This window comes from Acomys russatus, chromosome 16, assembly GCF_903995435.1.
Source record: "Acomys russatus chromosome 16, mAcoRus1.1, whole genome shotgun sequence".
NCBI lineage: Eukaryota > Metazoa > Chordata > Mammalia > Rodentia > Muridae > Acomys > Acomys russatus.
The window spans coordinates 15,181,604-15,203,071 of NC_067152.1; the positions used below are offsets into that span (position 1 = coordinate 15,181,604).

The following is a 21,468-nucleotide window of genomic DNA, read 5'->3' on the forward strand; positions in this document are numbered from 1 at the left end:
TGTCTCTCTCTTTCTCTTTGTTGTTGTTTTTAAAAATAAAACTTCTATTTTGTTATTTTATGATGTGAGTTAAGTTTTGTATTTTAAAAGCATCCAGCATTTTACTTAGTTTGGTTGTTTGGAAACTTAGAAACAAAAAACAAAACAAAACAAAACAAAACAAAAAACCAACCCAACATGTTACCAAACAACCCAGCATTTTATTTTAAAAAAACAAAGGACATGATTTTCTTTCTTTAAAAAAAAAAAAAAGTCACACTTAACTAGAATGGAAGCAGGCTTCTACCCATCCTTTCTGAATTAGCTTTTTGGAAACTTTTGGTTTGAAGATGCTTCTGCGCTACCATTATCTGTGAATGTCTATATTAGTCTATTTGTTAGTAAAATTTATAAAAATAGGAGTGCAGCAGTTCGTTATAGTAAATGTCGCATTCAGTGTCTCATACTGGCTGTGCCTTAAGTACCAAATTTATAAACGTAACAATTTAAAAAATATTAATAAAATGTCAATATCACATTTTAAAAAAGAAAAAATATATATCCATACTACAATATGCTTTAATGCCACCCATTGAGCTGTACTTCCTGCAGTTGCTGTTGCCGACCTATTACCAATATTTTTCTTAAAAGAAAAAAGAAAGTTAAATTAAAAAACATCCTTCATCCTAAGTGTCTTTCCCCAACTGAGGACCATAGATTATAACAGCCAAACGTCAGACATGTGCAAACAGGAAACTGTCAGTTTTCCCACCAGTCACAGTGCAGTGATGTTTATACTTTTTATTTTTAAAATTCTGTTTACATCTACAATAAATTAAAAAAAGAAAAGAAAAAAAGAACTCTTCCATAGCCTCTCTGATGATACTTGCAGCACTGAGGTATCAAAAAGAAAAAAATATATATACATAAACCAAAAAGTTGCTTTCCTAATTTGTAAATAGAAAGTGAATGAAGAAAGGGTGTATTCATGCAGGCTTATCCACTCCTGGCCCATGGGCCCCCCTCTCGGGGCAGGATGGGGACAGGGTGAGGAGAGAGGCAGAGTATCCTGGGAACCTTGGGAGGTGCTGAAATGATTGGACGATATAAAATGATCAGATATTTAAAAATTAAGACTGAAAAAGAATGTCCCCACCCTGCCCCTCCCCTAAGCCAAAACAAGTGTGCTTTGAAACTTTAAACATGTTAAATATTAAAATTGTAGCTTTTTTTCCTTTTATAAAATGTTTGTCTTGGGAAAAGCAGTTTTTTATATTTTAAATAAAAATCTAGCTTGACCATGATATTTGATGCTGTGCACAGAGAGGCTGGTAGGCTGGCAGGGTGCTAATGCGGTTCTTAGGTCTACCACACCAACAGCTGAGAGTGGAGTCCCGGGTCGCCCTGGCGGCTGGGTGCTCTTGTGTTGTAGTACCGGCTTTGTTGGGGTTCCCTCCCCTCCTTCCAGGGCACCTAACTGCCTGGGAGCAACTCCCTCACAAAAATATTTTTGATTTTCTCTTTCTTAATAGTTTCTATGTAGTTAATGGGATTATATTTACAACATTTCTTCTTTTTTTGTTTGTTTTTTTGTTTTTTAGAAGTCACAATTTCAAAAAACCTTATAATATGACCTCTTTGAACAGAAAAAAAAAAGCACTCATAGAAAAGGAGGACCCTCAAAACATGGCTGTCCTTGCCTTATTGCCGAAAATAGATATACTTAGGTTAACAAAGAGACGTCACAAAAAGGAACCGCTAGACAGTGTTAAGCAGCCAACTATATGTCACTTCTACGACACAAGACAGAGTCTATGCCCGCTGCCCGCTCCACACAGCACAATTTCACTTCAGTGTGTGCTAAAGTCCCAGATGAAGATTCTTACAGTCTCAGAATTGGTACCAAAAATGTAGAGTTAACATCACCATCTCAGCATCCTTTTAAAAGTGAGAACAGAATCAAAACAGAACAAAACAAAAATTCTTTTTAAGGAAAAAAGGAAGAAAGAAAGAAAGAAAATTCCTTAAGATATAACAAGTATTACTATGGTTAGCTTGTAACTAGATATTAAGCTAGGTGACTACTGGACTAAGTCAAAAATCACTACCAAATGTGATTGAGGGAGATTTAAAAGGAGGAGGGAGACGAGGAGGGAGAGGGAGACCACCAAGAAAAACAAACGGAACCAAACCAAAACCATGGGTTATATACACGTTTAAAAGCTGTTGTCTTATATTACAGCCGATTGGTGAGATGAGATGTAGTCAACCTTCAATCCGAAGTGTGCCACCTCTGGTTGGGATGAGGAGTGAGGCTGGTGGGGATCCAGGCCTTAGGGCGTCACCTAAACAAAGGGCCACTCAGAAACTTCGCCCAGTCTTGCCTGGACATCCAGGTATGCTCTGTAGCGCAGGGAGGTCAGGCGTGTCCCAGAGAAGACATAAAGTGGGGGGTAGGAGGAGCAAAGAGAAATGTCAGGCACACAGATGATTCATTCCGAGGTCTTAACTATAGTTGTCAAAGGACTAGGTAGTGTGACTGTGTGTGTGTGTGTGTGTGTGTGTGTGTGTGTGTGTGTGTGTGTGAAGACAGCTGGGCTAATGGCTGATTTCCCAGTTTAGTAAACCAGATATCTAAGCCATGCCTGACAGATTTGACACGGGGTTGGAAAGTTCTGGAGGCCATGGTGGGAGGTAGAGTCAGTATGGGCTTTAGCTAGTTGGTCAAATCACACATTGACTAGAAATCCCCTTTCTGCTTAAATTTTTATTTTCAAGGCTATGTTTTGAAAAAACAAAAACAAACAAACTTCTGGGGCTGGAGAGATGGCTCAGTGGTTAAGAGCAAAGTCTGCTCTTCCAGAGGACCTGGGTTCAGTCCCCAGCACCCACACATGACAGCTCATAACTGTCTGTACTCCAGTTCTGAGGGGTCTGACACCTACACACCAATGCACATAAAATTAAAAAAAATATTTAAAAAACAAGCAAGCAAGCAAACAAACAAACAAACAAACAAAACCCTGCCAACAGGGCTGTGGTAGCACATGCCTTTAATCCCAGCACTTGGGAGGCAGAGGCAGGCGGATCTCTGTGAGTTCACTGTGAGATCTCTCTGTAGGCCAACTTGTTCTATAGAGTGAGGGTTCCAGGACAGACAGGGCTACACAGTGAAACCTTGTCTCAAAAAAACAGAGAGAGAGAGAGAGAGAGAGACAGACAGACAGACAGAGACAGAGAGAGATACAGAGAGACACACAGAGACAGAGACACAGAGAGAGAGCTGTCAATGTTAACGTTAATAACTGAAAAATGTAAATTTGTACTGAGAGATTATATACTAACAGGTCACTGTAACTACTTAAAAACCAAAAACTTGGGGCTGGGGAGATGGCTCAGAGGTTAAGAGCACTGACTGCTCCTCCAGAGGTCCTGAGTTCAATTCCCAGCAACCGCATGGTGGCTCAGGACCACTTGTAATGTGATCTGACGCCCTCTTCTGGCCTGCAGGTATACATGGAGGCAGACCACTGTATGCTTAATAATAAATAAATAAACTTAAAAAAAAAACAACCCAGAAAACAACCAGTTCTGGTTCAAGAAAACCAAAACAGGGCCTAGGATTCAGGCTCGCTAACTGGGTTGTCCTGGATTACCTGTGGGCCCTGGGCTCTTCTGGAGACAAATGATGCGCCTGCCTAGTCTGTGTACAGCTCCTATCCTGTGAGTTGACTGGAAGGGGTGGGATTTGAATTGCTGCTTTCCTGTCTACTTTATTCTTACGTAGAAGTTGAGTCTTAGGGTTGGACGCTGGAGACAGTCCGGGGGGCAGCCTCTATCTTCCTTAGGGTAAGGTTCTAGTGCCTTCTGAGGAAGGAGTGGTGTGGGTGAGAGGTGGCCACTGGCAGCCCCTGTGGCTGGCCTTCAGTGCCTGGGCAGTCTTTGAGTCTCTATTTGACAGCTGAAGCCATCTTCAGACCTCAGAGTTCTTGGCCATGTGAGTCCTCCCCGCTTTCTGAGGAGCCTTACTGTCCCCAGCCCCCAAGCCCAGCTAAGTTAGTAGCGAGTAGTCCTCTTTCAGACTGTTAGTGGCTCTGGCCGGTGACGGAGGGCAATGAACGGAAGTGTTCATACACAGGGTTTACTTGGTTAAGAGAGGCAGTGGAGTTAGTTGAGCAGCAGCAGCAAAAGGAGGACTCTAAAATATTTGTGGAGCTCAGCTCAATTGGGTAGCTCAAATGGTCCTGGGCTACTGAGTCACGGGGTTGCTTCAGGCTAAAAGCAAGTCCCCTTTACAAGACAGAGGACAAACCCAGAGCTGGCTTCTCCTCCCTCTGGCTCCAAGAATGAAAAACTAATGGGAATTTCCCAAGTAGGACCTATTCCGAGGCCTCAGCCGTCACCTTCCCTTGAGGAGACACGTTAACTGGCCTTCTCATCTTCCAACTTCTAGGCCAGCCCAGGGCAGACCTCCGGCTTCCAGGAGGAAGACAACTCTCTCTGCCTCATTTTTGGAGGAGAAAGTGGTAAGAGGCTTGCTTGCTACCTCCCCGATCTCCCTCCCTTCTGTCCCGCCACCTCTGTATTCCCATCAAAGTGATTTTAAAATGTTTAATTAACTTGAGCTCAGTTTAAAAGGTTAAGAAACTGGCAGGGATCCAAATTCACGTTAGGCAGGTGATGCTGTTAATTTAATTTGCTTTTCGTGTGGTAATCTTGATAATTACTCCATAGTTAACTGGCAAAAGGTGTTTTCTTTTCACTAAGAGATGGAGTCAGGCTGCACCACCTCCATTGGCCGAGCCCCCAGCAGCCCACAGGGTCAGTTCACAGGACTTTTGAGAACGGCTCTGCTCCCTATCACGTGGCCCCAGGACCAACACAAGACCAGTTTACCTGCCTCCATTCTCCATGGAATGGGCACGTAATGAGATCACCTTCCAGTTTCCCACTCAAGAAAGAAGAAGATGAAGGGGGGGGGGGGGGAGACACAGAAATGGAGCCAAAAGAACCAAATCAAACTGAGGAAAACGAGAGAGGGGGCTGGGGGTGGGGAGGCCGGTGAGGACCATGATTAAAAGCTGAAGGAAGACATGAGGGAATAAAAGACACTGGCTTCATTTTTGTCCCCACTTCCTTGGAAAGGGGGTCCAGAGAGAGAAGAAAGAGATGTGATGTGACAAGATGGGCATGTGTGTACACGTGTGAGCAGGGCGCACACGCATACGAACACGCAGGCAGGGCGGAGACGCATGGCAGAGATGGTAGTACCTCAGAGTAAGCTGGCAATGGAAGCACCTGCTCAGTGGTATCCATTTGTAAAGGCCGTTGCAATCAAAGGTCCCTAAAATTGCACAATTGTTAAGGTCATCAGTGCGCTATACACGGGAACAGATTGTCATATCTTGGGAAAGGAGATCACCTCTAGGACTAGCGTCGGTGGTGGCCAGCATGAATATGTAATTCTGAGACACCGTGCCGTGGGGATTCAGGGTGACACCGTGCCCAGCTCCCTCCCTCCTGCCCTGTGACTTCCCCACCCAAGCGTGTCTGCTTCCCAAGAGGAAACCAAGAGACAGACTCTGAGGGGTTAAGTCAAGTAGGAAAATGGGGCTCGTGCCCGCAAACGACGATGGACGACCATGAACCCCCACAGAACAAATACAAAGATCTGTGTCCTCAGTCTCAACAGATTAATCTGGGGGGTGGGGTGGGGGTGAAGAAATGTCGGTGCCAACGGCCTGTGATTATTTCAGAAATAACATCATGATGTGAAGGTCCCAGGACCCAGGTGTTCAAGAACAAACAGGGCGTGTGTTTCTAGCTGCTGAGAATGGAAATGAGGTGTGTTCTGAGCGCTGACTGACAGGTCCCCAAATTGCTGCAGCTCCAGGCTGAATACCAGTGTTCTGGATTTGGTACTACAGTTGATCCGAGGGAGATTAGAATCACCAAACTACTGATTTCGAGTAATACTGGCTTTGGAGCAGAATTGAATGAGGACTTAGGAAGCACAGGCCAGGGTTGGCTGAGATGCACATGAACGTATAGGATGCAGTGTGTGTGTGTGCGTGCGTGCGTGCGTGCGTGCGTGCCAATGCCAGGAGGCATGAATGGAGTTGCCTTGCCCTCCCCTCTTCAGCCCTAATCCCACCCACCAGGCTCTTGCCATGGGGTTGGTCTCCCCAGCATGGTCCCAAAGACAGAATCTGCCTGCTTTCTCCCAGATATCTGTATCTGATGCAGGATGTCACCTGGGACAGCAGACAACCCCCTCCCTCCACCTCAACTCAGAACCAAACTGCCTCCCAAAAGAAGGAATCTGGCTAGGGCAGAGGCTGGCTGCCTGTTTTTTTTTTTTTTCCCCTGCTTTCAAAAAAAAAAAAAAAAAATTACGGAGGGGGGATGCCAGCAAGTGGGGCTCAGGCACATTCATGCTCACACACCAGGAGGGAAAAGAACAATACAATCTGAAAACAGCATGCAAATCTCTTAAGCAAATTTCCATCGCCTGGATTAGTCAGATTATAGAACCACAGAGCATCACAGATATCAAATGCATCTGGCCTTTGGGGAGCTGCAGCTAAAGGAGGAAAAATGGGAACTTACTTCGAACCTGGAAACTGTAAGAAAAACGTTAGCAAAGGAAATGGCCTGGGAGGGAGTGTCCCTATCACCTTCCAGGGGCCACTGCCACCAATGGGCAGGAGACTGGGGACGCTGCCCACTGAGGTGAAGTGCCAGGACTTCGCATCTGGCAAACCACGATTAGGCTAGTTGTGCTTATTTTCACCCAGCTGTGGTTTTTGTTGTTGTTGTTGTTGTTTGTTTTAAGTGTCCTAGTTCTACTTTGTAGCCAGGGCCATGGGTTGTATGAGGGGCTCAAGTTGCAAAGACCAAAAATGATGAGAGTGGCAAACACAGAGGTCCATAGGCCAGCAGACAGAGGCTTCAGCTGGGACAGGGTCACCCTGTCTCTTCCTCTGCCCTTCACTCTGGGCTTTCCTCTCCATGGGCTGTGTGGAGTTGGTGAGGAGGAAAGAGGCGCAGGAGGGTAGCGAGGCAGGTACTTACAGCTATGCCGTGGCCGAAGCCTGAGCCCGGCTGTGGGCTGGCCGCACTTATGTAATTCCCGACTCCGGAGTCCTGGCTGGCAGGGCCGTAGAGATCGGCGACAGGTCCTGGGCTGTTGGCCCCCGGGAAGCCTCCGGGCCGTGCCGGGTTGGAGCCTGCCGGGGAAGCGGGCGCGCCAAAATTCGGTTGAGCACTGTAGCTATTCAGGACTGGTGTACAGAGAATAGAGCTGGGTATGAGGCCAGAAGCCAGGCATGCACTGATCATTACAAGCCAAACACTCGAGAGAAAAAAAAAAAACAAAAAAACAAAACAGCTGAGGCCCAACTTCTAACACTCAACCAAGGCCATGCGAAAACATCAGCAGGGACTCAGGAATACTCAGCCCAGGCTACCGCTAAGAAGCTTGGAGCTCCAGAAATAGATAGAAGAAAAAAATGAAATAAAACGATCATCCAACACAGTATGGCAACCAACCGGAGGTGCTTCACTGCCCACCAAGTTATCACAATAGAAATAGAGATATATATGGAGAGAGAGAGAGAGAGAGAGAGAGAGAGAGAGAGAGAGAGAGAGAGAGAGAGAGAGATTTTTTTTTTTCACATCTGAATTGACGCTCATGCAGTCTTCTAGATTTGGGCACGTTGAGACAGCATTCACATCCCATGCAAACTACAAAGGAACTAGTTTTAGACTACACATTGTGTTAATATTGATATTAAAACATGACAGGAACAAAAGCAATTTTTTGTGTCCTTGAAAAAAAATCTTTGGGAAAGGGATTTTTGAATTCATTTTTTTTTTTGGGTGTTTGTGTATATGTTTCATTTCATTTCTCTTTTGATTTTGGATCCATTAAATGACAAATTTGAGTGTGTGTGTGTGTGTGTGTGTGTGTGTGTATTTAAGACAAAATAAAAAGGTCTCCATTCTGTATTCCTCCTTCTCCCCCCCCCCCCACCCCACTGGCTACTCCCTCCCTACCCACCCCTTCCATTTATACCCTGCATGAAAGTCAGCAATATTGAAGTGGTCAGAGGATGGGCTATGTCATGGAAAGTTTGGGCATCTTAACACAACAGTAATGATGGCGGCAGAGTCTTCTTTTAGGGTGCAGAGCAGGGGATGGAGGGAGGGGATGGGGTGGGAATGGTAACCTGAAGGTTGGCTAAGGCTGGGATGCTGCCAGTTGTCCTAACAGGATACCCACACACTCACCTCCTGTAGGAGAAGCAAAGGGGTGGGGGTGGATTTAAACTTTTTCCCTCTTTGGTTAAAAAAAAAAAAAAAAAAAAAAAAAGACAAAGAAGTATGAATGCAGAGTACCCTAACCGAACCAGCTGACAGCTAAAGCACATCTGACTGCAATGCATTTTGGTTACATTATCTCAGGTAGAAACTCCAGGCGGGGAGAAAGAAAGCTTAGAATGTACTTTGGCTACAGAGGGAGGCCAGAGACACAGAGTACTGTGCCTGGGGGAGGGATGGCCAAAGGTGACACTGCCTTAGGCTTCCTCTTTGCCTGTCCTTAACCTCATCACACCTTCCTAGTGAGAGCCCCAGCCTGTCAAACAGGTGAATTCTGCCTCAGCTTTATATCCTCTTAGCAGATTAACCTTTGGCTGCTGTTTAAAAAATATTTCATCATAGGCCTTGGATGGTCGCACAAACCTTTAATCTTAGCACTTGAGAGGCAGAGGCAGGTAGATCTCTATTAGTTCTAGGCTAGCCTGGTCTATGTAGCAAGTTCCAAGCCAGCAACACACTGAGATCCTGTCTTCAAAAACAAAAACAACGCCCCCCCCCCAAGCAAAACCCCAAACAATTTCCATCATAAAAGCAAGCTCTTATTGATTTGGAAACCTCCAGTGAGTGTGAGGCTAGCAGCTTCCGGGTTATAGCTAGCATGTTTTGAGGAAACCAAGGCTGAGTGATGGGCACTGGCTTGTCTTCAGCTTTAGAAGGCTCACTTCCCTACTCTTGGCTCCTGTGACATCCCTCCTCTGTCCCATGGCAGCTGCCAAGACCATCTGAAGGGAAGAGTGGTGCTCCTCTTGCCTGGGGACCTGTAGCTGGAGGCCCTCACTTCTCTTGTGGCTTTGAAGAACACATAAGTGGATTGATTTTTTTTCCCCACACACTTGTCATGAGGAGAAGAGATTAATGATACTGCACTTGAGAGGAGGACACAAGATCCAAGGTGGACGAAGCCAAGCTGGGCCTGGCTCCCACCTCAGCAGAGGAAAGGGGCACTGTGGCCTCTCAATGACCTTGGGCAGGATGAGCCCTTTTTGAGCACTGGCCAGAAATGAATAAATAAGACAATTGAGCAAGTGGGTTAAGGGGGGAAGGCAGTGTGTGTGGTTAAAGCAAGTGAATAGCTTATTTGGAAGTATACTGGCAGACAACCTGGACAAAAGAATTGTTTGAATCAAGAATATTAAACCGGCTGATAACATTTGGCCCTTCTTGCTCAGGAAGGCAGACATCCAGCTGAGATACCCAAAAGGCAGCACTATCTTGGTGGAACACACCTTTTTCTTCTGGGTTCAGGAAACACAAAGACAGTGGGCTCTTGGTTTACCCGCTTGGCAGCCTCCTCCCTCTACAGAGGAAGGAACTGGCTTTGACTTAAGCTCAGAGGGTGGGGGCAGTGCAGAAGTGGAAGATAAAAGGAGACGCCCCCCCCCCCCCCCCAACTTCTTTCTCCTCTGGTAAGATGTGTTTCTAGGAAGATTCTAGACAGGGGATGGAGAGAAGACAGGAGCAGCCCTGGAGACCAGAGAGAAACAAGAGGCAGCATGCCCATGCAAGAACGCCGTCCAGAGATGCCTCTTTGGAAGGCTTAGAAGGCAAGAGGGCTATTGGTATTCACCCTACCCCTGGCCACCTTTCCTGTGTATCTGGAAGCCTGGTACCTGAGGTAGTCTGGAGGGCACTTTACAATAGGCTAATCTCAGGCCTACAGCACCCATCCCTGTTCAGTCAAGCACTATGGAGAGAGAGGCACTGTGCGAGGATGTGGCTTACTGCCACCCCCAGTATGCACTTGCTTAGCCAAAGCCCATCCCAGTTCAAGGTTATACATCAAGTATCTCCCAGGAAAGGGTACAAGACTTGGCTGCTGGGCCCTCAGCAGAGGGTACAGTAGGCAGGCAGTAAGCAGCTAGTCCTGGGCTGGTCCCCTTCTCCAGGGTCAGTGGAGCTTATGCCTTTATGGGTTTGGCCAAGGAGGACAGATAGAGCTCCTCAACCAATACTTGTGGCCCCTGTGGCAGAAAAGCCATACCCCAAATGGCATGATAAGGTCCCCAGGCAAGCCAACCCATGCATAATTGGGAACCCTGTTAGGGTTAGGGACAGAGACTTGGTGGCTGTTCCTGCCAGCTGGTAGCAGGAAGGTGGCTGGCTGCTTGGCATCAGGGTCATCTGAGGACCCTCTCTTCCTCTTAATCTGGGAGAGGCATGGAAGCAGGCAAGAAGCCAAGTTCCTATGGGAATGCTCCCTTCCCTCATTTAGAGGGGTCAGGTGTGGTCTCCCTGGCCCAAGACCACGTTAGGAAAGGATGTGACATCACTTTACATGGGTAAGAAAGGCATCTTGGCTATTGTGTGGCTAGTCCAGCTCTGTGTTCTCTCTCAGTCTCCTCTCTCTCTCTCTCTCTCTCTCTCTCTCTCTCTCTCTCTCTCTCTGTGCTACGTTGGCAGTTTCGGGGCTCACCATGGTCAGCAGGCGCACATCCCAGTCAGCAGTTCTGAGCAATCTCTACAGCCCTAGCTTAATTTGAGGGTAGTTCCTCCTTCTACACCTGAACCCCAGCATCCTCTGGGCTTTCCCAGTCCAGACAGTTAGCGCAATGGACAGAGAGGGGAGACTGGACTTGGAGTCAGAAGACCTGAGTGTGGCCCTGGTCCTACCCTGACACCTGTGTGCCCTGGTCCAGCCTGTGTCCTCATTGGTAACACATGAGTAACGTGTCCCTTATTCAATCAGAGTCACTTGGCTGCTGTGCGAATGAAAAGGAGAAAACGCTCTGTGACTTATCGGGTCTATGCAGAGCCCAGCACAGGTACTGTATGCACATTTAGCAGTAATACCCAATAAAGGAAAATGCAATCCACTTGCCATGCAGACCTGGAGGTGATTTACAAAAGGGCCCAATCCATCCATTTGGTGCATTTAATTATTCTGGGCCCGAAGAAAGGACTCTTGGGGGAGGGGCAACATGAAAAGCTGGGGCCCTTGCTGTACCTCAGAAGGATAGCAAAGCAAGAGGAAGTGTTTGAATGAGAGTAGGAGGCTTTCTACATTAAATGAAAAGCTTCCTGCTGCTCAAGAAAACACCTGGATGGCTGACTCAATGAAGCTTTCCTATCTTATCTCAGAGATGGGAGCAGAAATGGACCAGCAACCTGCACTGGGAATGTGGCCCCTTACCTGGGCGTGCCGGGCTGGAGTCTTCCAGGCAGCTTCACCCCCCTACCCTCCCTGCTCCCCCCCACCCCCCCCCGCCACTTCTGAAGTGAGCTGAGGAGATGGGGGTGGGGCGGACTGTGTCTGTACATGGCTCTGCTTACCTGGGGTCAGGAAGGGCTGAGCCAAAGAGTGGAATTAATCCCTGGGTGTAGGGAAGTGATGTGACTCACAGTAGCTTTACTGTAGGTCTAGGAAAAGATGTGGAAGTCCAGGTATATCTATACTATCTAACCCTGGCTACAATTTGAAAGGAGCAGCAGACAAAGGGAACCCACTTGTCGCCATAGCACCCAGGAAATGTTGCATTCGGCCTCCCAATATCTGATCCAGTCCTCTAGGGTCTGAGACCACAATTAAATAGGGACCCAAAGCTTGGAAGCAGCTCCCTCCCCTCTATGAGTTTGATGTTGAGAGATCTCCTTTGGCTTGTTTTGATCTGAGAGCCCCCTCTGTCCTTGGGGTACATCACCTACCTAACTTACCAAGGAAGACATCAGTGTGGTTCCCCCAGGTGTCTCCAGTCACCCTTACTTGTTGCTATGTTACTCCATGCTCACCCCGAAGGTCCCATCCCTCCCTGTCCCAGGCACAGATCCTTTGAGTCTTATACGTTACTTCTTATATGACCGGTGTGTATTTTTCTGTACAACAAACATGCTGCTTTACTATGAAGCCCAAGGCCAGGACTATAGACTTAGAAGATGGCCTGGCACTGTATTCCAGCAAAGGTGAGAAGCTACATAAGAAATCAGTGGTCAGCACGTCCCTGTTAGGAATGGAAGGGCAGGAGATGTCCTTTTTTTTTTTTTTTAAAGATTTATTTATTCATTATGTATACAGTGTTTTGCCTGCATGTACACCTGCATGCCAGAAGAGGGCACCAGATCTCAGTATAGATGGTTGTGAGCCACCATGTGGTTGCTGGGAATTGAACTCAGGACCTTTGGAAGAGCAGCCAGCGCTCTTACCCTCTGAACCATCTCTTTCTTCAGCCCTGGAAATGTACTATTCTGCACATTGCTGGACCCAGATAGGTGAGGATTAATGAGGTAAGAGGGTGCCAGGCTGGGAAGGCCACTGATGGGCTTCATCACCCTGTGCAATAGGTGAGCAAACTCAGGGTCTTAGGACTGAATCCAGTTCTAACTTAAAGTCCATGTGATTTCGGTCAAGACATGGCTCAGGGGTTCCTCCTTGAATCACAGTTTGGTGCTGCAGACACCTGTCTTACTATCCAGGAGGAAGCTCCCTGAGGTTGGGTGGTGCCTATGAAGACGTAGGACACTTAGCTCTGCTGATGACTGGGGCTCCTTCTACTGTGTGTTAAAACACAGGGCCTTGCAGAAAAAAAAAAAATCAGAAATGCAGTCAGTATTGGGAGTCAGTAAGTGGAAGAGGAGGCACTGACCAAGCCCTTATTGAGACTCTCAAGTGCCTGGACACAGTGGGGTCCCCAGAGAACTAACTCAGCCTTCAAAGTTCATCTCACTCCGCAGGACCCTGTGGGGAGCTGGGGCACCTTATGGGTGACCACCCTTTACGGCCCAATCACAGTCTACAGCATCTTAGCGCCAGGGGACCCGGCAGCTGGGTGTGGGTGGTGGGCGAGGAGGGTACCCAGGGCATAGTCCCTTGAGGACCTGTACAGAGGCTTTCCACTTGAGTGGTCTGTCTTTAATGATTGTAACGGCACAGGAGTTTAATCCATTTGTGATGTAAGCGCTAAGAGCTCTGTGTCCTTGAAGTTCAAAGCGGGCGCGTACATGTCACTAATTAGCCAAGCGAGGAGCCGTTCAGCTCCCTCTCATGTTTCTAATTAGGTCTTTAATAACAAACAAACTCCGACCTTAGCAAGAGGCGCCCATTTGTCAGCCAGTCTAGGAGTATGAGTGCTTTCCTGTTTATGGTCACTCTAAACTGTCTGCTCCTCATCACAGCCTGGCCCCAAGGGAGGTGGGAGAGTGACACCATAGAGACCAGGACCTCTTAAGGTCTTCCTTGATGGTGGTCTTGTTGGTCCTGGTAGATAGAAGAGCCCTGAGCCCACAGGGACTCTAAACCTAGGCTGGTGACCTCTCTTGCTTCCTTTTGGAGGACGTTGGTCAGGGATGGTATAAAGTTATACAACAGCCAGGCCTTGAGGCTATGTAGTTTACACATCTGAAGCGAGGTGGGTGCTTCTAGCGTGCAGCGTAGTCGCACCACATCTTAAGGCTGACTTGCTCCTGTGTGGCGTGTATGTTTGTGTCTGTGTGGGTGTGTGCATGTGGCGGCTAGTGTCATGTGTCTTCCCCTATTGCTCTCCGCCTTAGTTGAGGCAGGGTCTCTCCATGAACTTGGAGCTCATCGAGTTGGCTGAGCAGGCTGACCAATCAGCTCCTATTTCCAATCCACCTGTCTCCACCTCCCAAGTACTGAGAATACAGATGCAGCTGTGCCTGGCTTTTATGTCAGCTCTGGGCATCAGAACTCAGGTCCACTTGCTTGCATTTTACCAACTGAACTATCTCCCCTAGCCCCGGGTCTTCTGCTATTAAATGAATAATACCATCAACTGAGACAGAACTACAGGCCCCTAAAAGGTCCCACCAAGCACACTTAAGGCTGGAACTCTGATACATAGAAATGTGAGTCTAACTGTAAACACAAGGCCTACCACACCTCCATGTGTTCAGCACTCAATGGCCAACTATTCTCAAGTGCACACCGCATATCCCCACCGAATTTCCTATCGCTGGGATGTTCCTGGCTTTCTGGGCACGCTATTCTTATGCCACTGTCATTTTCACTGCGTATACCTCCTAGGACAAAGGATCAGAAGCTCTGGCCGTAGCTGCAGGGCTGATGTGACCTACTGGGGCCTGTAAGTCTGAAATCCTCATTCAGTAGAGGTCGATGTGTGCCAGGAACCACACCCAGCCCTCCCTCCTGTGGGCTTATCTGCTGCTGAGCTGCTGCTCACTCACAAGGCTCCTCCCCACCCCCCACCCCCCAGGAGGTGGGCGCACCTCTTGGTGGCTTCCGCTTCCTTTTAGCTACTTGAACTTTGAAGGTCAAGACCTACGGAATGGAGGTGATGAGCTCAGCGTGACCCCTAGCGTGTCATTAACCAGTTTACTCTTCGTGACAGACAAACAGGAAGAGAGGCTGGGAGAAGAGACCGTGAAGTCTGGGGCTACTTCAGTAGTAGGTTTAAAGGCTGTCATGCTGGAATAAAAAGAAAATGTGAGGTCAAAGACAGCACAATGAAACCAGGAGTGTCTTCCATGTCATGTGGTGGCTGCTGTGCTTCTGGTCTGTCCTCTGGTGGGGGAGGGGAGTCAGGTTTGTGACTGACTGACTTTCAGACTTCCAGGGCACTCTCGGTGCTGTGTGTATCTGTAAGGCTGAACTCTCTAAGGCCAGGGAAGGCCACCCTCTCCAAAACATAATCAGAAAGAGAGGGGAGCTGGCTGAGAAGCCGGGCTGGCCGGCTCTCCTTACACATCAGTCTCTACCACAGGCACCCAGGCTTGCATTCGCTGTTTGCCACAAACCTGGACAGACCACTTTATTAATATTAATAAGTAGCCAGGAACAAAGGGCCCATTTATTTTTAGCCTTCTTTAATTGTGTAGTAATTACTCATCTACAAAACAAATGAGCCCCTGTTTGCAGTTGCTATGGTACCTGGTGCCCAAGCCTTCCTGCAAGAAGATTGGGCAAAGAGTCGGCTGCGTCTGTGGCCACTCCCCTTTCCCCACCATTGGCCCAAAGCAAAGCCCCAGCAACTGGGCAGCCAGTGGCCTCCTTGCACTAGGGCGGTGTTTCCCAACCACAGTCCAGATGCAGTTTGTGTAAGGCAAGAAAGGGATGCCGACTCCCCCCTGCACAGAAGTCTGTCTACCCAGAGATTCCCTCCCTTGTTCCATCATCTTGTAGAGCGGCTAACTTCCTTCAGCTGTATTTTAACTAAAGCTCCCTTCAAATAATTCCCTGCAGCCTGGCTCCCCCTTGTTGGACTCGACCTCTTCTGGGTCTCCTTTGTGTGACATTGGTCTGAACGGGTGTGCAGGGACCAAATCAAAATACCAGCAAAAGAATAGCCAGGCAGAACCATGCCATTGAATCTGTAACCGCAGAAGCAGGTGCAAAAAAATACATAGCATGCCTCCCGAGACCACTTGTAAATGATTTTGGGTTATCGCCTCCCCCTAAGGATAGGAAGAATTGAGTGGGAACAGCTGCACCTTTCTGGTGAGTGTTTAAAAGTTGCAGTCTACGCTCAGCCGTTGCTAGGCTGGTACAATGCAGCCTGTGCTGATAGTGGCTGAGAGCACAGGCTGATGGGACAGCCTCAAATCCTGTCACTGCCACCTTAGATAAGCTACTATCTCCCCTGAGTCACAGTTTGTAATCTTTAAAATAGGAAGGAGACTGATGGCACCCGTTTATGACTTCAGAATTAAGTGGGGGAGGGAGGGTACAGCATGTGGGCGTGGCTCACTCACATAAGGTGAGCAACTACTGAGGATTTGTTGTTATTGTTCTAGTAAAGTAGAGGATGTCTCTCAAATTCTTCTGTTAACGAGATGCCCTTCTTTAAGGAAACTTACCAGCAGGTGTATGTTTTGAGATGTTGGCAGGAGCCCTCCTATTCCATACCAGAGTGGATTTCACCGCAGCTCTCTTACCGTCTGACAGACCTATCCCAACAGCCAGTCACAGCTGCCCAAAAGTACTCTTTCTTGTCCCTTGCCCTACAGTATCTCAATATGGAAAAGGGAGCCCTTGTTATTAATATTCATAAGCATCCAGAAACAAAGGGCCCCTTTCTTTTCTATGCTCTTTAATTGCACAGCAATTACACATCTATACTATCTAAGATTGCAGACTCGGCTTACTTTGTCTCCTGCCAGCCTTATGATCTGTCTTGTACGGAAAGGGTGATGTCAACCCTGAGATACACACAAAATATATTTGAAGAATATGTCCAGGCATGGTGATACATGCCTTTAATCTCAGCACTTGGGAGGGAGAGGGAGGTGGATCCCTTTGAGTTCGAGGCCAGCCTGGTCTACATAGAGTTCCAGGACAGCCAAGGCTATATTTTATTTATTTGTGCTTGTGGGTGTGTACACAGTGGTGTATGTATCTGTGAAGGCCAGAGGTTGATGTCATGTCAGTGTTTTCCACTGCTCCTCAGCATTTTTTTTTTCTTTTGAGACAGGGTCTCCAACTAAGGCTAGACTGGCTGGCTGGTGAGCCAGTGGCACCTTCCTGTCTCTACCTCTCCATTGCTCACACCTGGCATTTTTTTATGTATGTGCTAGGGACCCAAACTAAGGGCCTCATGCATGTGCAGTGAGCACTTTCCCCACCGTGGTTTATAGAGGATTTATGGGCTGAGACCCTGCAAGCTCCGCAGAGGCACAGGTTCCACGTGTGGCTTTTCTCTGCAGCTCTATTGCTGGCCTCCTAACTTTAAGCCCTCTTTACGCGAGCTGCTTTGCCTCATAAAGGCTGTAGCTGTCTAAGGTGTCACGCTAGCCTATCTAGAGCTGGAGATGTAGTTCAGTTGATAGTGTGCTTAGCTTACCAACATGAAGTCCTGGGTTTGAGCCCCAGCATGGGACAAACCCAGAAGAATGGCACACACCCTCAGCCTCAGCGGTTAGAGGTGGGAGAAGTCCAGCGGTCCAGCCTCAGCTACGGAACAGATACCAAGCCAGCCTGAGCCAAATGAGACCGGCCTCACAAATGCAGTGACCACCCTGCAGGGCCCTCACACCCCTCACAGTGGGTCTCTAGGCCTCTGTCTCATGCACTCTCACCACTTGTGAAGCGCCCAAGAGAACCACCACATTTCTCACTACTCCTCCAGACAGCTGGGCCTGGGCTTTCTAGCCAACACTCAAGCAACGGCCAGCCTACTCAAGGGAAAAGCAGGAACATGTCACCTGCTGAAAACCATCCCGCTGATTTAAAGACCATTAACATTCCCTCACTCCATTTGCTTCAGGATTAACTTATCCTTTGGTCTGGACTTTAAGGCGAGCCACTAATTGCTCGAGAGTTGATTTATCAAGTGCATGGTATTTCTATTACAAAATTATTGATTGGCGCTGATATATTGTATCCTCAACTGGGCTGGTCCGAAAGCCCCTGGAAAATGAATGAAGCTGAGGTCAGTGGCAGGAGCCTGTGCATGTTATTATGGATTCAGTCAAGTTGCTTAAAACCCATGGCCAGTCTTTATGGCTAAAGCCTTGGCTCTCTTAGAAACGAACATTTTAATGACTACCTGGGGGGGGGGAGGGGTGTTCTCTAGAACGCAGGCCAGAGCCTGAGAGATGAATGCTGAAGTAACACCATGTGAGTGAGCTAAGTCTGGCTAGCTGTGGTACCTCGTCCTGATAGGTCAAAGCTTTCTTTCCCTCTGGCCACTGCACTGATATTCTATTCATGGCAACAGATGTGACAATATCTTTTTTTGTTTTTGTTTTTTCTTCGAGACAGGGTCTCTCTGTGTAGCCTTGGCTGTCCTGGACTCGCTTTGTAGACCAGGCTGGCTTCGAACTCACAGCAATCCTCTTGCCTCTGCCTCTCGAGTGCTGGGATTAAAGGCATATGCCACCACGCCTGGCTGACAATATCTTAATGAAAGGCTCTTTCCATGACTCTCCCCACACATGGGCCACACCCTCCAAAAGGATGTATTTTTGCTAACACAGGGAACTTGGTGGGAAAGGAGAGAGCTGGCCTCACATCAGATCTTGCTTAAGGGAGAGCAGAAAAGCTACTTCCAGAGATAAAGGCACACGTGGATCTGTTCCCCACCCCCACCCTGTGTGTGTGTGTGTGTGTGTATGTGTGTATGTATGTATGTATGTATGCAGGTGGACTCATCTTGTGTGTGCACTCGTGCAGAGTGCCAGAGGTTGATGGCAGGTATTTTCCTTTACTGCTCTTCACCTTAGTTCTTGAGACAGGGTCTCTCGCTGAACCTGGAGCTTGCCACTTTAGCTAGACTGGCTGTCCCATGGGCCTCCAGGGTCCGCCTGTCTGCCCACCTAATGCTGGGGGTCCCAGGTATGCGCCGTCACATTCTGCTCTATCTGGCTTTCCTGAATTCTAGGGTTCTGAAGTCAGATCATCATGTTTGTGTGGCAAGTACTTTACCCACTAAGCCATCTCCCCGGCTCACTCTCCCATTTTAAAATGAAGTTGGAAGTAGTCATTATCAGACCAAAGGCTATAGCATGAGAAACAGGGACTGTCCTGAAAGCCACAAGATTTCTGCTTATTTCCTTTAGATGAAGGCTGCAGGATTCCTCCAGCTAGGCAGGTGGGGGGGGGGGGGGGTGGAGGGCGCGAGCACGGAAGGCTTTGAGACACTTTCACAAAGGTGGCAGCAGAGACCCAGAGCCATCTCAGAAGCACTGGGATGCCCGTGTCCGAATCTTGGGTCCTAACCTCCTCGGCTGATTCAGGAGAGGCCGGACAGTCCTGCGGTAGGCATGCTGGTCTGCCCACTTGCCTCCTGGGTCACAGATACATGCAGCTCTGAGGGGTCCAGGCTCCAGGCAACACAGGTGGTCCAGGATGCAGGATGCAGGCTAACAGCAGCCTGGGGTTCTGCTCTCTGGTTTCTGTTCCCATTTGCTGCCTGTACTCCTTAGCCCTAGGTCATCTGCAGCAGTACTGACGCCTGGTCCCAGCCATTTTCTGTTGCCCGCTTCCCCTGTCCCCAGGGAGACCATGCTGGAAGGAAGGATGGCTCTCCTCCTGGATTTTTCCACCTGGAGCCTTCGTGTCCTCATTCTGTCTGGCCTGGCGCATGCTCAGTTCCTATCGGTTCTAACTCTGCTAGAACATCACAGCTCCCGACCCCCACGCCCAAATGAGGCTTCTACTTGGTTTTACCATGACATAATTTTTTGAAGATGTTACGGACGCTGCGACTTTCTCCTGAATTCTGTGCCCCATGATGGAGAACCTGTATCCTACAGGCTCTGCCCTATGCCCTGTCTAACTCTACGGTTTGGTCAGAGCCTTGACTTGACAGGTAGGTTCTGGGTCGTGAGTACTACTCTCACTTCATATGGACTCAGAAGGTTAGGGACAAAAGCTCTGAGGTCTCTGGTACTCCCTTACGGCTTGTTACACATGCGGAGAAGACAGAGTATGCGAAGATGGTTGGCCACACATGCCCCAAGTGGAAGACAAAAGTTCCCTCCAGAAAGCCCATCTAGAGGGACTTAGGAGGAAACTGGATGGCTCTTTTTTTTTTATTTCCCTGTCCCAGGCCCATCCTGTTTCTTTCTCCCCAGGGAAGCTGTGTCAGTAGAGATGCAGGGCCATCACTCATACCATTGGCCCCTTCATCTTCACCACTCATAAGAGACACTGTCAACATCTACCAGGGTCAAATGTACCTTGCTGCCCACAGAGGCTGAAGCCCCCAGTTTCCTCCCCACTGCATCTTCCCTCCCTTTAGCCACAGGAGCAGATGACACAGACTGATCGTTTGACAGGGCCCTGTGTCTCCCAAAGGCTCAAGGAAAAGAAGCCGGGCTTAGAGGAGCCTGGCTGATGGCCTTAAAAACAAAGACAGATCTGTTGCTTTGGTCAAGAACCGTGTGGGGAAGATAAGAACTTGGAAGAACAAGATGACTCTGGCTCTACCCGCTTTCGCTTTGGTAAACACGACCTCAGTTGGACAGGCTAGAGCTGAGGGTGGTGACTCAGTTCTAGACTCGGGGAGTAGGGAGCGTGAGGAGAGGTGGTGGTGGCTGATGGCGAGAACATGGATCCAAGCCCCTTGGCAACTTTGAAAGCATGGAACCCCTTCTCTTCCTGGCCCCCGTGCTATCCTTCAGACAGTGGTGTTGGGCCACGCCTTCGGAGGCCCTGTGATATCAACTCAACAATGCATGTTCTACAACTACGGCTACAGCTACCAGGACATCTACTACAGTGCATGCATTTAGTTCAGTCCCACAGATACATACAATCTAAGAACAGGCAAGGGAGGTGTGAAATGTTTTACTAGACAACAGGTGTTTTGGAGTTGTAACTGATAAAAAAAAGAAAGAAAGAAAGAAAGAAAAAGAAAACGGAAAGTGTACAGAAAAAAAAAAAGACATTTCTCGAGAGTTGGATATGAGTTTGTTTCTTGAACTGTTTCATCTGAACAAGCAAAACATGCAAACCAGCTGATACTAACAGGAAGCTGGACACTGAGAGGGGGTTAACAGGTGTGGACAAACCTTCCTGCTGAGCGTGCTCAGAAGAGTGTCTGAGAGGAGGTGTGCAGGTCCTAGTGTAAGAGAGGCGGGAAAGTATGCCTCAGAGACACTCTCTCACCGCAGCCCCAACCAAGCAAGAGAAAAGACAACAGAAACGTGACTGCTCACACTCACCACCACCATCAGGAGCTCACGGGCACTAGACTGGAATAAAGCTGGCAAGTGTAAAGCACAGTAGAAGGGTCCTGGCTGGGGCCAGAGGCTGGGCTGGGTGGGTGGTACGGGGGGGGGGTAGGGGGTGCTTTCCAAGCTCTATGAGTGATACACGGACCCACCAGTGAGGTCACCCCAAAATAAAAGTACCCTGAAAATTGGTACCGTTTTTTCCTCAGGTTGGAGGGGACAGGGAGGTGTCAATTGTCAAACCCGGATTTGTGTTTGGATGGGACGTGATGGGGGAGGGGGGGGGGGGGTGCCGCTGGGACTAAATGAGCACGATCAAAAAACAAAACAAAACAAACAGAACAAAACAAAACAAAAAAATCAAACTCTTGACTGAGCACAAGAAAGGATGACGTTTCAGACTACCAGGTGAAGGTGAAGGAAGGGTGACCACTGATAGTGAAGTGATCTAGGAGTCGGCAGGGAGGTGACCCTGCTGGGGAACATGTGCCCTGCTCACCTCAGGTTCTGGGGTGCGGGGAGTGA

General features: G+C 48.3%; 1 protein-coding gene across 7 annotated transcripts in view; it reads right to left on the reverse strand.

The window, feature by feature from the left end:
- Positions 1-631: 631 nt before the first annotated feature.
- The window catches only part of Msi2 (musashi RNA binding protein 2), a 363,622-nt gene continuing 342,785 nt past the window's right edge, over positions 632-21,468 (reverse strand). For 2 of the 7 annotated variants that reach the window (XM_051158260.1, XM_051158257.1), the window contains 3 exons: positions 7,054-7,208; positions 5,251-5,323; positions 632-2,382 (listed from right to left, as the gene is read on the reverse strand). In XM_051158260.1, coding sequence (XP_051014217.1) covers positions 5,282-5,323; positions 7,054-7,208 — 197 coding nt within the window. In that variant the 3' untranslated portion in view covers positions 632-2,382; positions 5,251-5,281. Of the gene's footprint in view, positions 2,383-5,250; positions 5,324-7,053; positions 7,263-21,468 lie in introns of all 7 variants that reach the window. The other 5 variants (XM_051158258.1, XM_051158255.1, XM_051158259.1 and 2 more) reach the window with 3 other exon arrangements.